Source organism: Harpia harpyja, chromosome 7 (assembly GCF_026419915.1).
Source record: "Harpia harpyja isolate bHarHar1 chromosome 7, bHarHar1 primary haplotype, whole genome shotgun sequence".
In the NCBI taxonomy this organism is placed as follows: domain Eukaryota; kingdom Metazoa; phylum Chordata; class Aves; order Accipitriformes; family Accipitridae; genus Harpia; species Harpia harpyja.
In genome coordinates, this window is record NC_068946.1 from 6,915,916 (window position 1) to 6,930,213 (window position 14,298).

General features: G+C 39.3%; 1 protein-coding gene across 7 annotated transcripts in view; it reads right to left on the bottom strand.

Moving 5' to 3' along the window:
• The window catches only part of DHRS3 (dehydrogenase/reductase 3), a 49,950-nt gene that overhangs the window by 9,590 nt on the left and 26,062 nt on the right, over positions 1–14,298 (bottom strand). For 4 of the 7 annotated variants that reach the window (XM_052791479.1, XM_052791480.1, XM_052791486.1 and 1 more), the window contains 4 exons: positions 3,014–3,157; positions 2,596–2,715; positions 1,602–1,840; positions 473–598 (listed from right to left, as the gene is read on the bottom strand). In XM_052791479.1, coding sequence (XP_052647439.1) covers positions 473–598; positions 1,602–1,840; positions 2,596–2,715; positions 3,014–3,157 — 629 coding nt within the window. Of the gene's footprint in view, positions 1–472; positions 599–1,601; positions 1,841–2,595; positions 2,716–3,013; positions 3,158–4,218; positions 5,720–5,762; positions 6,183–14,298 lie in introns of those variants that run through there. The other 3 variants (XM_052791485.1, XM_052791482.1, XM_052791484.1) reach the window with 3 other exon arrangements.

Sequence of the window (14,298 nt, forward strand, 5' to 3'; positions counted from 1 at the left end):
TTTAAAATTCCTGTCCTAATCATACACCAAAATATTTTTTTAATAGTTTCATTGCTTTAACACAAGCAATGCTCTCTAAATACAGCTGTGATACCTTATTGTACAGTAATCCTTTATAATACAAAGCCCGGAGTCCAAAGAGTACTAAATCAAAATCAACTACACGCATATGTTAATTGTTAAGAAATTTTGTAGATACAAATACCAGTTCAGACCTCAGGAATCCAAACTTTGGGAGTGAAACTGGTTTCATAAAGGGTTTATACCCAGGGAAAGCATCTACAAAGGCAATCTCAGAAAGCTTTCTCCCTGTTGCTTCTATGACTGTCTTTCATGGGAAGGAATGAACCAATCTGATCTTGGATATCGGGTTACAGTCAAACTGAGGTTCGCCTTGGTGGTCAGACACAGAGTACTGTAAGCCAGTCTTGCCTAACTGGCTAGGCTATTGCTGGGCAAAGGAAATACTTACCTTTTTAGGATGACAAGAACATGCATCGTCCATGGAAGGAGCAGGAAGGCTTGATTCATCTGAACAGCTTCTACGGTCCTCCTAGCCACTGTCTCTGGCTTGAGAGGAGGAAAAAGATTAGGGAACCTGAATAAAGTAAAAGAATAAAATAATTATTTGTTAACCAGACTCCTTCTTTAAGATATCACTGTCCAAGTCCTGTTACTCACTAAGCTATCGCTGGTTACTGGCATTCAAACATGCCCCAAAGCAGGCTGGAAGAAGCAGAAAGCCCAGTTCCAACTTAGTACTATTGGGTTAGCTAAATGGTTAAGAATGTACATGTTGGTGCCTTTAGGGGGAAGTGGCAGAGTGTATTCAGAACCTCCATTCAGGGATTTTCTTAAACTGTATGCAAACCAATACCAAAATGCTGTCTTTTCCAGTGTTGGTGTTTTTCTTCTTCCTCTCTGTTGCTCTTTGCTTGATTCAAATTCTTGACAGGTGAAAGACAAGTATTTTCCCCCATTGCTTTTAATACCAAACATAAGGCTTTTCCCAGCTCCAGCAATAGCTTGACACTGCATATTTTCTTGACTAAGAGAGCACAAACTATATTAATAGGTTATTTTGTCCATTGTAAAAGATTAATTTCGTCAGCCATTAGTCTTTGAATTTAGCTTGTTCTCTTAGATAGAGGCAAAAAGGAGGTACTGATAGCTTTACTTCTGTAAGTGGCTGTCATTCCTTTCAGTGGGAAAAAATTAAGTATTGCAACGAATAAAGAAGGAATTTGTACTGTTAATTCTCAAGTAATTTGTAGACTGCTCCTTCTGAATGACCTCAATTTTTAGATTGCCTCCCCTCCCTCTCTGGTGGCTGCATATGGCCCAAATACAGTCAGGGAAAAAATAGCTTTCAGTTTTCTCTGTAGAAGCAAATGTCTCACTCAGTACAGGCAGGCTGTATGAATATGCCAGCAAAGTGAGGGAACCAGTCTGATGAGTCCCAGGTGGCCTAGAGTGACCCTCTGTTCCCAGGCAGCCAAATGAGACATCAAATTCTCTTAACTAAATGAAGCATTAATTAGGAGTGTATTCTGATGATTCATTTAAAATGAGATGCTTTATTCTAGTTCCCCTGGACTGACCTGATTCTCATGCCCTGAAACATCTCTGTGCTCGTGTGGAAGGGCAGGACTGTTGTGGCATTCACTCCAGGACAGTCTAGCAGCCCCAAGGTCAGGCTCTCCATAAAGGCAAAGGACGAGGCTTTGGAGGTGCAATAGTCAATGGCACCAGGGATGGCTGACAAGGCCAGGACAGAGTTCAGGCAAACAATGTGTCCATTCTGCAACTCCAGCATCCTTGGCAGGAATGCTTTGGTGGTCTGAAGAACAACAGAGTTTAAAAAAAAAAAAAAAAAAAAAAAAAAAGGTTTGCTCAGCAGAGATATAGCAAAAACAATAGTAACTGAAAAAAATAAGGTGACACGGAGACAACAAGCCAAACTGTGCTGTTCATTATGCAAGGAAAGAAATGGGAGAGTACCTTGTTGCTTTGTTATTTTCTGAAAGATTCTAAACAGGCCAAATTTGTGTAGAAACAAAACAAAATCTTTCCTAGCACATAAGTAAGCAGTACCCATGGATAAAGGCCATGAACAGAATGCTTTGTATGTTCTTAAACATGAAGCGGTTAAAGTTCAACAAAGTGATAAAATCACAAGAAGTTCTTTTTTTTATTACTATTATCTAATTCAAAATGGAATGAGTTTCACACTAGCTTCCTTCCCTGAGCAAGGTAGTCTCATGCTCCTCTGATGTTCCATACACATCACTGTACAAAAAACTATCCTCTGTGAGCTCAGGCTTTCTCAAAAGAAATCAAGTGTTTTACTGGAAATCACAGAATGGGGATACAAGAGCATCAAATACTGTGTTACTACCGGAAAAATGAGATTTTTTTAGACTTCCTTCCTCTGGCCTTTGCCCCTCACATTGTTTTTTCTGCCTCCTTTTCATGTCAGACTGATTTTACCAAGCATCATGTAGAAGGACCTACTAGCAGCCAAGTGTTTACTGGCTGTAATCTGTCACTCTCATTTCCAATTCTGAATACATGTGATACAAGAGCTTCTCTTACCCAGAACTGTCCCAGGGTGTTTATATGTTGTGATTTGAGCAGTGCATCATCATCGCTGTCCATCAGACTCTTACCATGGACCACAGCAGCGTTGTTCACCAGGATAGTGATATCACCCACCTGCAAAAAAAGCAAATTACTTGTTACCACTAGTATCTCTCCTCACAAATCAGCAGTCACCACTGTATCTGAATATCTATTATTGCCTAAATACATTATTATTTTCATAGCTTTAGACATTTTTGCCTATAGGCCTTGTAATCCTTCCAGATCACTTAAAACAGGTAGCTAGGCTTTGTACAACATAATCTGGATGGTCACCCTTCTTTTTTCCCAATTTGCCAATATAGTTTTTTTCTCATCAAATATGAGCCGTTGCTAAATTCTGCCCACAAACAGTGTTTCCACAGACACTAACCTTTTCCCTCACAGCTTTGGCTTGCTGATAGACCTCCTCTCGATTTCCTACATCACAAATGAAATAATGGCATTCCGTCCCCATCATCCTGATTTCCTCTGTGGTCTCCTTCAGGCATTTCTCAGTTCGACCCCACAGGATGATCTGCAGCAAGAAACTTTTGTTAGAGTCAAACCGCTTCTGCTTCAAATCTAAAATAATTAAAACATGCTTCTAACTTCAACAATTTGATGAATATCTTTGATGTGTTTTCACTGCCAGCCCTGTTGCATTGTTTCATTTAAGACTAACAATGATTTTCTATTACATGAGGATGGGACTTGAGTATCATGGTGGTAGCTGTATCCCACTGCTGATACTCTCTTTACAGGTTCTTTACAAGCAACACAATAGCTAACACAAAAAAATCAGATCTTTAGCCTAACATGACAAATATATGAAACACTTGGCAAATTTTCTGTATCATTAAATTTCAAATCTATCCCTGCTTTTGCTATACACACACAGAGAGAAAGATAAATTTATTCTAAAATCACAGACCTTCCTGTATATCTGGTTATATGTTATCTACTGTTATGTTATCTACTTCTTGTTCTGCATTTGGAGATAGTATCTGCTCTGCAGTAAAACATATTTTTTCAGCATATTATATGTAACTATTTGCAATGCTGTTTGCAGGCTGGTGTCCTATGTGCATTTCAAACAAATGCTTCATCCTAATACAGACATTTAACGTGAGAAATTTCAAGCAAGAATTTATTTTGCAACTACTATATGCAAGATTTCACTTGCCACTCTCATTTAACACAGTAAAAATGATACAATAGTTCTTGTACAAAGAATAATTCTGAATATCCATGGATACAAAACATTCAAATCATAGAGCATGGATTTGATATATAATGAAGACATAACCAGCGCAACCCTATCTGTATTTCTACACCATCATGGAGGTCAGAAATAGAAATAAGTTGAAAAGTTACCAGGTTCATTAACTTTCATTGTGGTGCTTTATCCAGTATGATTCTTCCTAGTAAGACAACAATATTTGTCTCAAATATGAAATGGGTGCTTCCACCACTGTCTTTCAAACATTAATCTACAGCTAAACAGATTAAATCAAAATATTTTTTTCCTAGTATATAACCTTATTTTCTATTTCTTTTAAGGCTACTGGAAGGAATATAATTTCATCTCTCTGTTACCTAAGACTTCTATATATGAATCAATCTATCCTTTTTGCTCTTCAAGCTAAGTCTTCTCAGCATTCATCATGCTATGAATGGTGAGTCCCTTGTCATTCTGCAAAAAATAAATTACCGAATGGAGTATGTTAATGAAATCAGCTGACTTCTCTGTGAGTCAAACAGCAAGATCCAAAAGAGAAAGGAGAAAAGGTTGCTACTGCTCACAATTGCAATTGTGAGCATTGATAATGCAAAATTACTATTTAGTACTATAAAATAAATGAGGACATTCACATAGTCAAATGCAGGTTTACTCTGATCAGGGGACTGGGAAAATGGGCTTTGAAAATGGAAACAGCTTTGCTGCTCTCAGAACGGTGCTATTTCCAAGCAGTGGCCTTATCACTTGTGATCCAGGATTACGGTTGCTTCCCATACCACCGTATACTGAGTATGAATCTGACTGGTATAGTGATTTTTTTAATGGTTAAAAATAAGCACACTTAAACTTCAAAGATTTAATAATCTTTGAGTTTTCCAAAAGTTGAAAGAACAGGATAAAAAGGTCTAAATTATATCACTCAATTAACTTAGGAACAGCAAGATAAACATAAAAATTTAAGACCTGCTGTATTCCCTCCCCACAACAAATCCCTTGCAGAGAGCTTTAACATGCTTATATTTAAGAAGTAGTTAAGCTTATCTCATAACTGGTACTAAAACTAATCTCTGGCAGGGTCAAAGAGCTCTTCCAGTGCGACTAAGCAAGGCTAAAATACAGAAGTACCTGGGTCCTCAACCATTTCCTAAATGAGTTAAATTTACAATTAATCCCATTTATAAATCATTGGCACATCTGTGAACATAAACACACACAGACTGACAGACTTATATTCTCAAAATCACCAAAGGACTAATGAGTTGGTTAACCAGAAACTTCAGAGCATGTATAAATATGCCAGAGCCATTTCATGGGAAATCTTATCTCAGGGGAAGTAATTTTCAAGGAAAAAGCTGTGACCAGACCTAAAAACTGTAAGAAAGCATATGGTTAAAAACGCGGCTTATGTATTGGTCTGTCTTCAAAAGTCTCAGCATATCACCCTTGGCCATCAGGCTTTGGCATCTACACAAAGCTTGTAAAACTGATGGCTATTTACTCGCTTCTGAACTCAGAGCTAGACTGGATGATATTTCTTATGCCTACTCTGCAGACTTGAAGGGAAATCAAGAACATGTGAGAAATTTCACAAGCTTTCAGGAAATATTTACAAAATACTGTTCAACTATAAGCACACACACTTATTTGCTCCCTCTTTCACAACCTACATCTCTGTGGAAAGGGGAGAAAAAAACACTACAAAATGTCAACTGTAAGCATCAAGTCTGATGCCCACAGAGTTTGTATCAGTGTGAACTTCAACCTCTTAGCAGGATTGGATCAGTCAAATGCAGACACTAAAAAATTAACTGACAAGTTGAAGAGTGAGGGAAGGTAGGAGACGAAGAGGAGAGAAAGAGAAATAAGGTGTCAGACAAGGGGAGTAAGGCAAGACACTGACCTCACATACCTAGCACTCCAGGGTTTCACACTGCTATTGCAAAATAAAAAGTAGATCCCCCACTCTTCACTTTAATCTGTTTCAAACATCCATACTCCTATTCCCAAGAGTTGCCACTGATGCATTGAATGTCAGGAAATATACATGGAAGAATAGTTAAGCAAAGGACGACCTGTCAAAGGAACATCTGTCTGTGATGCAACTCTTGGACATAACATTTTTTATGCCCCAACAGTTACTTTGGGACCTTTAATATCCTACAGGCAAGTCTTGCAAGGTGACCCCATTAAAATCTGGGCCATCTGGGGAAGACAGAATTTGCTGGTTATCCTGCTGACAGCATTAACTTCAGTACTGATTTTTTTCCATGGGAAGTTTTCATGTCCTTGATACTGTTCACACTCAGGTGAAGGCTTCAGCCTGCGTAAGAGAAAAGCAGTAAATAAAAGACCATTCTTTTGTGAGAGGTGAAAGTTCCCTAACGACACAGTGGGAAGTGAGGTTTCCTGCCATCATTTCTGCTACTTTTTACAGATGGATAAAACTCAAAACTCAATACAACATGCTTTTGGTCCAAATTCAAGCTTGACTGCTCCTACAAGATCATATGAGACTTTCAATTTCTCTCTTGCATCTGGCCAAATTAAATTGGCACGGGCTTCCCTCTGGCCTCCTAGGATATCAGATCTTACAAAGAGATAAGACTTTTAGTTGCTGCATTAGCCTCATAGTTGAGGCTTCTGTTGCTCCTGAACTCTGTCTTTACAGAGGGCTTTGGCTTTGTGTTTCTGTGTAGGCAATACTTCTCTGTTCTCTTCTTGCTTGCAGCAGTTTCACCAATGTTTTTCTAGGTCCTTACTCTACTATTGCCTCCTGAGATTTCCTACAAACCTACGCATCAGTCCTCTGCTCTCCTGAATTCACCTCCTTCTGCAAAATCTGCGATTTGACAATTTGCTGCTTGGCACTTATAAGGTTGTGTTATTTATAACATTCTCACTAAACCATTCAACTAGAGAGCTTAAGAGTCAGGGATAATCATGCATGTTCTCAATGCTCCTGAACAAAAACTTTTGCTCACTGTTGAACGGATGAACGATTGTGGGCCTGGGCCTGTGTTTTGCTGATGCCCCCTAAGCTCCAGTTAGTCTAAAGCTATGCAGTTGGCGCTTCACTTTCCTTTATATGCAAACAAGCATGTAAGGAACTCTCATTTTGTTCTTCGCCTAGTCAACATCAAGAAAGGCGTCATTTAGCTTTGTCATTTAGCTTTCTCGAGCTCTAGTTAGGATTTGAGGGCTCTGCATTTGTAAGGAGTCTAGATCTGCAGGTTAAGAAATGGTCTATTTCATTAAGAAGCACAATTTTCAAAAGGTAGACATGGGCCTCAGAGTCTGGTCTGTGTCCCCTTTCCTTTTTAAGTTTAATTCTAAATTGGCAATAAGTGTGTCCCAACTGGAGGCTAAGTACTGGAAGAATGACTCTTACAGACACAGAAGTTCCTGTCTGGGACAGAGGAAAATGCAGAGGAATAAAGGAGAAAAGAGACACGGCGTTCCTTATTACACAGCCTGTCAGGATGTTGCACAGCCACCCATTCACAGTAATTTAATGGTGGACAGAGGAATATTTAATTTGCGTTTTGGATAAGTTCTTGGACAGACAGTTTTCCGTTCTGGAAAGAATCCAGCCCCTATTTCTTCTCCCCCTTCATCTCTCGTCATCCTCTCCTGCCTGTCCCTCCCTACTGCACTAGACACGCTCTCCTTTCAAAAAGTTACTGACCAGAAAATTGTCGAGGGCAACAGCCCAGTGAGGCGGTTAATCCCCGCTGTGGCAAGCCCACTCCTGGAGGCTTCCTGCCCTGTGGTTACCTCTGGGTGACCCCAGTGGTTGGCAGTCAGGGAGGCAGGTGGAATGTTAAAGCAATCGCTGATGCTCCAGGCGGCTAGCGAGAGGAGGGGAGAGCCCGACAGCAGCAGGGTAGGAGTCTTCCTACCATGGGACATACGAAAGACTAGATTTATGATGACAGAGGAACTTCGCACGCCCTCCTCTTAATTAACTTTACAGTAGGCAAGGGCTGTGACATCACAGCTTAGTGCAGATTTTCTCAGGATTTATTCATGAGCAGGTTTTTGCAAAACAAACCGTATCTCTAGATCTTCTCCCCTCTGGCAAGTCACAGAACTCCTTATCTGGCCTCAGGAAAATCATTTCAGCTAGAGTGGCAGGCTCAGTAGACGCTGCATCCTCCAGTCCCAGAGGACTCGTTTAACTCCGGACTTAATCTGCTAATGAGACATGCCCTGAGGTCGGAGGGGAGTCAAAAGGAAGGTTTTAGCTGCTGTTGCACTAAGGCAAGACTTTCTAATAGAGGCCTGCACTGGCTGCTTGCCAAAAGCCCCAAACCTGACTGCAGGTTTAAATCCTGATTTTCACTGTAACACAAGTGAGTAAGAGTTAGGCTTTTGACCACCACAAAATCAGATAAAGCCACTAATTTATATAAACTGGTTTAGATTGAAGCATCTATCTACCAGAATATACACACATGAGCTATGCTTCCAGTCTTAGGTATATTACTGGTGCAGGAGATGAGGTTAGAGCTAATTTTACATCATTTACAAGGCTATTTAACTTGTTTTGCCCGATTTTATTGCTAGCACAATTCAAGAACAGCAGCAAAGGAATGTTGCCACTTTACATCGTCAATTAGTCTGGCACTATATCTTCAGCAAACCTGCTGTGCTAGACTTTATCCCTCCAGTGAACTAGACCAGTACTGGAAAGGTGTCCCACAACAAAAGCTTTCCCGAGACTGAACATGTGCCATTTCTTGACACTCCCCTTCGATTATCTGAGTTGTATTTTAGTACAGACTTGCTCACTCTTAGTCTTTTCCACCACGACAACATGCATTGTGATTAGCTTACATACAACTTCCATTCCAAAAGTTTCTGCACTTTACAATTCAGGAAGCAATTCTCTGTATCAATTTGAAGACACTGAAAGATTAAAGTGTTGCAGAGAGACACGAAAGTGCCCTTTCTGCCAGATCTCATTATTGCTGCCTCCACAAATCAACCACAACTGCTCGCCACAGATCAGCAGAGATAGGAAGTAGTTGGTAGGTCAACACATTTCATTCCCCCTTTCAACCTCCTTCCTAGTCCAGTGAAACAAAAGTTGCTCTGTTTGAGCTGGCATCTGTAATTGCACAGACTGCTACCTTTGTTCAAACAGAGAAAGCCTTTCTGCACCCAATACTGAAAGTTTCTGCATACTTTTAGGAAGTACAAAGTGTAGATAATCCACTGAAGTATGTCAGTCTTATCCCCATATATTTACAAAGCCTGGTAGTACTAACAGTTGGTCCTCCGAAGAAACACATTCCAGTGTATCCCATAATCCTGGCAGAGTTTTGCATATCATGAGAACAGCAGGCCAAATCCTACAGCCTCAAAAGTGTTCATGTATTTTGCTTGTCAATGGCATAAGGGTTTTCTGCTCCACCCCTTCCCCTCTCTTGCCCCCAGGGCAAAGCCAGACAAGTTCTTTCAGGAGTTCTTCATGGGAGAGGCATGCTAAAGACAGATTACTGGAAGAGTGAAAGGTGTGGCCGTTCAGTGTGAAAAGGCAATCTTTGCGTTAGAAAGGAAAAAAGAACCTTTTGATGCCTGAAGTAGGTCAAAATACTTAACCCAGCCCCTTAGTGACACTTATATAAAAGTAAGCAAACAAAGCAGGCCAGTGGCAAAATCCTCTCAATTCCCACAGTGGAAAGTGAATAGCAAAGCTGCAAGGGATGGGTATAATGGGGGAATCAAGAGAGTAAGCCCATTTACCTATTTTACACACAAGCTTTTCTAGATTAGTATTCAGAAGTCATAAAGACATTAGACTGTAGGAATTTAAATTTAGTCCTACCACCATGGTAAACACAAACACAGACTTCATTATAAACTGGTTTGAGTTAAGGCCAGGAGTAATAAACAGTTACGAGACTAAAAGTTAGGTCTAAAGCAACTTCAGAAGGAAACTAAAAGAGTGAATTCCAATTCCTTTAGTCTAGAGTCAGAACTTTTATTACTTATATGTTGACTTAGCACTCAATGGGATTAACATTATTCACCTAAACCACAGTCAATTCCAATTGTACCCCAATCACCCCTTTTTTCCTCTGAAGGAAACAAAACAGCACCTAAAAAATCATAGAGAAGTATGTAAACACCTGTCTCCTCTTCAATAGACGCCTTCCTTGGAAAGAAAATCTGTAATTTTCTGTCTGCATACAGGCATTTAAGACCAGCTCCCTCTAAAGAAGTGAACAAATGCCTACTGTTCTCACAGTCAGGACTATTTAAGGACAGGTGGCCCCATGCTGACTTTTTTCCAGTGGTTTTTCCAATTGCTTTCGTCTGCAACATGTACTGCGACTCCAGACTGCCTTGGGAGCAACACTTTTCAGCTCTGTTGTACAGAACAGTTGAGGAAGGGGAAGGGTTAGGGTTGTTTGCAAGAAGAGGTCACGCAGGAGTCAGCCTTTACAATCCTATTAACGCTGGGACAGGGTCAAATGGAGTGCACGTTCCAACAAAAGCACCAAGTGGCCACAAGCTGTCACCCTGCAAAGGTTCATGGAAGCATTTGTGGGGGAAAAACCGACAGATTTTTAATGGTGAATGTCTGCCACACCATGTGTTAGAACCGGCCTCTGCTCCAGGGAACCAAAGCACACAAAGAAATATCCAGCAATAAAATTCTCAGGCTGCAAAGCAGAAAAAAGTGGCATATCTGGGGGGTGGGGAGAGGGGTAAGTTTTTTAAAGTTATGTATTTGAGGTAAGGCTTTGTAGATATCTACCAACAGAAATATAATACTCCGTCCTGTAAAAATAACTAGTGTGCTGCCGCCTCCACTTGCTTGGCATGCCATCCCTATAATCCAGATTCATATAAAAATGTGCACAGAGATCTCAGGAAATTGTGGGGAGGGTAAATATGCAGGTGCAGAAAGCCCTTTCGTACTGCAAGCACAGCAGACAGGATGAAGGGATAGAAAGTCAGTAAATAACATTTCAAAGGAAAAAAAGAAATTACTGGATCTGCTTGACAGAAATGCCATGGTCCAACAGGGCAATTCAACATAGTTGAAGGTCTGCTGTTTGCACGTTTTCCTTCCAAAATGCTGCATTATTATTTTTACTTATTTTTACTCAGACTTAAAGAACTTAAAGAGTTCTTAACAAGTGGCAGGTTAAATGTTCATGTAACATAGTTAAACATTTACTGTGACACAAAGTTATGTTGACACTGAACGGTAAGAGTGTTTGGTTTTGTAAAGCTAAAAACAATCAAAAGTTTCGATTACAGGCTAATGTTAGAAGTAAGGGCCATGTGAAATTAAAAACGTGGAGCCAACACAGTATTATTTCCATCACCTGAGTGGGTGAAAGTAACTCCTAAAATTGCCTGGTTCAACCAACAGTTTACTGAAAAGTCTGCTACTTCTTAACTAACGAAGTGGGAAAATCAGACCTAACATAAATTTATGGAAAAGAAGAATTAAAGAACTACAAACTGGGTGCCAATAGAACTGGATTATTTTTTAGAGTTTTCCTTTATATTTATGAGATTAATTCTGTAACAGAGTGCCTAATCTTGAAATGCTGAGCAGATTTAACTTCTAGTGGAGAAGGCTGGCCACTGCATCACCACCACCTTTGAGACAGCACTCAAGAGACTCCTAGGGCCAGACCCCTGTATAGTTTACAAAAGTACCAATTATGCTGGATTACCAGTTTAGAGTAAAAAATTGTCATCTTTAATTCAGAACATCTTCAGTTTTGCTTTAAGCTAAATCATTGAGTACTTCATCAGCACTTATTTGGGGGAATATATAAAATTCTAGTACAAGCTCTATGAAAAATAATAAATACAATTTTATCAATCAGATGCTATACTCAAAAGGTAACTTAATTAGCCTTCTGATGCTGGACCACTTCTGAACTTTGGCAGTAATCTATGATCACTGCTATGTGAACTGGAGCTAAGTTTACTCCACATTGTTATGTAGATCTGTGATATGTCATTATAGTCCTGTTACTAGTCAAGGGGACTTTGCATTTTGCTGTACTGTCATATTAGCAGAATCAAAAAATAAGGCGGACAAAATGGGAAAAGTATTAGAAGCTCTGATGAATGAGGAAAGCCACAAGGACTGTTTACAAGCCAGAAGAAGACAGGCAGACAGACAACCCCAGCTCTTGCAGGAACATCACAGAGAAGGAAGACTAGGGGAAGTGTTTAAATTTGTTAAACTGGAAGAAGGCTTGCAACAAAAACAGGCATGGAAACCTAAGGATAAATAATGTTTCTAACACTGTCATTATAAACTACCCTCCAGAAAGGCCTAAAATATGCTTCAGATCATCCATGTGCATAATATGAAGCAGCTCTTGACTGAAAAAATAATTTCTCCCAGGAGGCTACTGGAGAAGTACTGGGAGTTAAAACAGCCTACATTAAATTAATATATAAACTGAACACTAGCAACAGCTCCAGACAAGCTCCCCTACAAGCCTCCTTTCTTTGCCTCCAGAAAAAGAGAACTGCTACCATTTTAAAACCATCTAAAAGCTGCCAAAAGGAGCTTTTTTAATAAGTATTTTAGTCAAAGAAATAAAGGATACTGCTTAGAAGAAAGCTTTAATATTTAAATGCTTAACTGTTTTTTTATCTTTTAATGTACATTTCAAAACGTTATTTTTTAATGGTGGCTGTTGCTATGCAACAGGGCAGAATTTCTAAAATCTATTCATCTCTTGTACAAATGACAGTTTTCAGGACATATTTAACTCTCCCAGCCTATTAAGTCAAAGAAGGAGGATGGGAATCGGTGGATGGTAAGCTCTCAGAGCATGCATCCCCCAAAGGGGTACAGCGTGGCTAAAAAGGGTCTTTCACTGATTATACCAATTTTTTCAATACACTGTTAAGATGAAGTAGCTACTCTGCCTATAAAAAAATGTGAAAACCAGCACAGCTCTAGTTAAATAAAATTATATCTAAATATAGAAACAAAAGTTAAGATCATTACTTTTATCCAGAAACGATCAAAGCAATTCTAATCAGATTCTGCTATAATGATACTTATTTAAACTAAAGGGACTGGTCAGGCAACCACAGATCAAACTCTAGCATATTAATAAGTTACAGCTCCCTGGAAGTTACCATCCTTTGGATGTGATTGCCTATCACATGCATGCTTTTTACTGCAATGCAAAATGAAGTTAGTTCACTTCAACATGAACATAAAATCAATTAAGCTATCACAGAACATGAGATAAACTTTACTTTCCAGTAAAATAAACTATATAAAGTAACCTGGTCAGTAACTGAGACTTAGCAGGGGTGACAGTAATATAATATTGAGGCACAATAATCCCTTAATATGTTCAAAGTCAGTAACAAGCACAGATCTATGCCATAAGGGTTTTCTACCTACCAGTAGACTGCAGAGCATTGGGGATCTGTAAACTACTTCTGTGAAGTGTGTGAAATCTAGCCCTATAAAACAGGCCTATTTTTGGTTGACTCCCATTCACTGTAGAACAATCTTTACTTCCACTGAAAAATATTTATAGGTACACAAAAAGACAAAAACAATTGAACTGATTGACATCATCTGCAGGAGTGCTGACTGACAGTCATCTCCATGTGTATCAGTAGGAAAAATGTAATGTATTGTCATTCCTGAAATCACACTTAGAAGACTAGATCCTGAAACAAATAACATGACTTGGCCTAAATCTGTGAGTCAAAAGCAAACCAAAAGTATTTTAACTGCTTTTACTGATTCTAGTGGCTAAAGAAGCCATTCTGACTTCATGTATGGCAGAATAGTTCATCCCAATTATACTGACTCCCTTTGAGATGGATCTTTTTTTCAATCTATAACCAGCATTCTGATTTAGTTGCAATAACAATTTCAATGACAACATGAAATACTGTTCTTGTAATATTATTTCAATGGTTAAGAATTTACTGTCTTTTATTTTCCCTTTTAACTCAGTCAGGAAGAGAAACTAAAATCACTTTATAGAAGTGAGATGCTTTTCTAAATTTCTGATTTTGCAAAAATGCTGGACTAAAATAAGATAATGACAGTGGTCAAACCCATCAGCATAGCACTTCCTCTGTGTGAGCAGTAAACAAGTGTAATGATGTCATTAGGAGCTGGCTGACCCACTGATGAACTCTAGGCTGTAAAGGAGATGCAAGGTGCCAGATCACTACGCACACACTTAACTCCCCCCCCCCCCCCCCGGGTGTGCATACATACACACACGTCCTTACAGCATAAAAGGTGTCATAGAGCAATCTGCAACAGTTGCACATCATCATCTAGGGAAATGAAACCCTGAAAAACTCCTTTGATGGCTAAACATTTTGCTTTTAAAGAGGCAAACCTCTTGCTTCCATAAAGCACACATTCAAATATAAACACAACATAGACAATAGTCTCTAAGGGG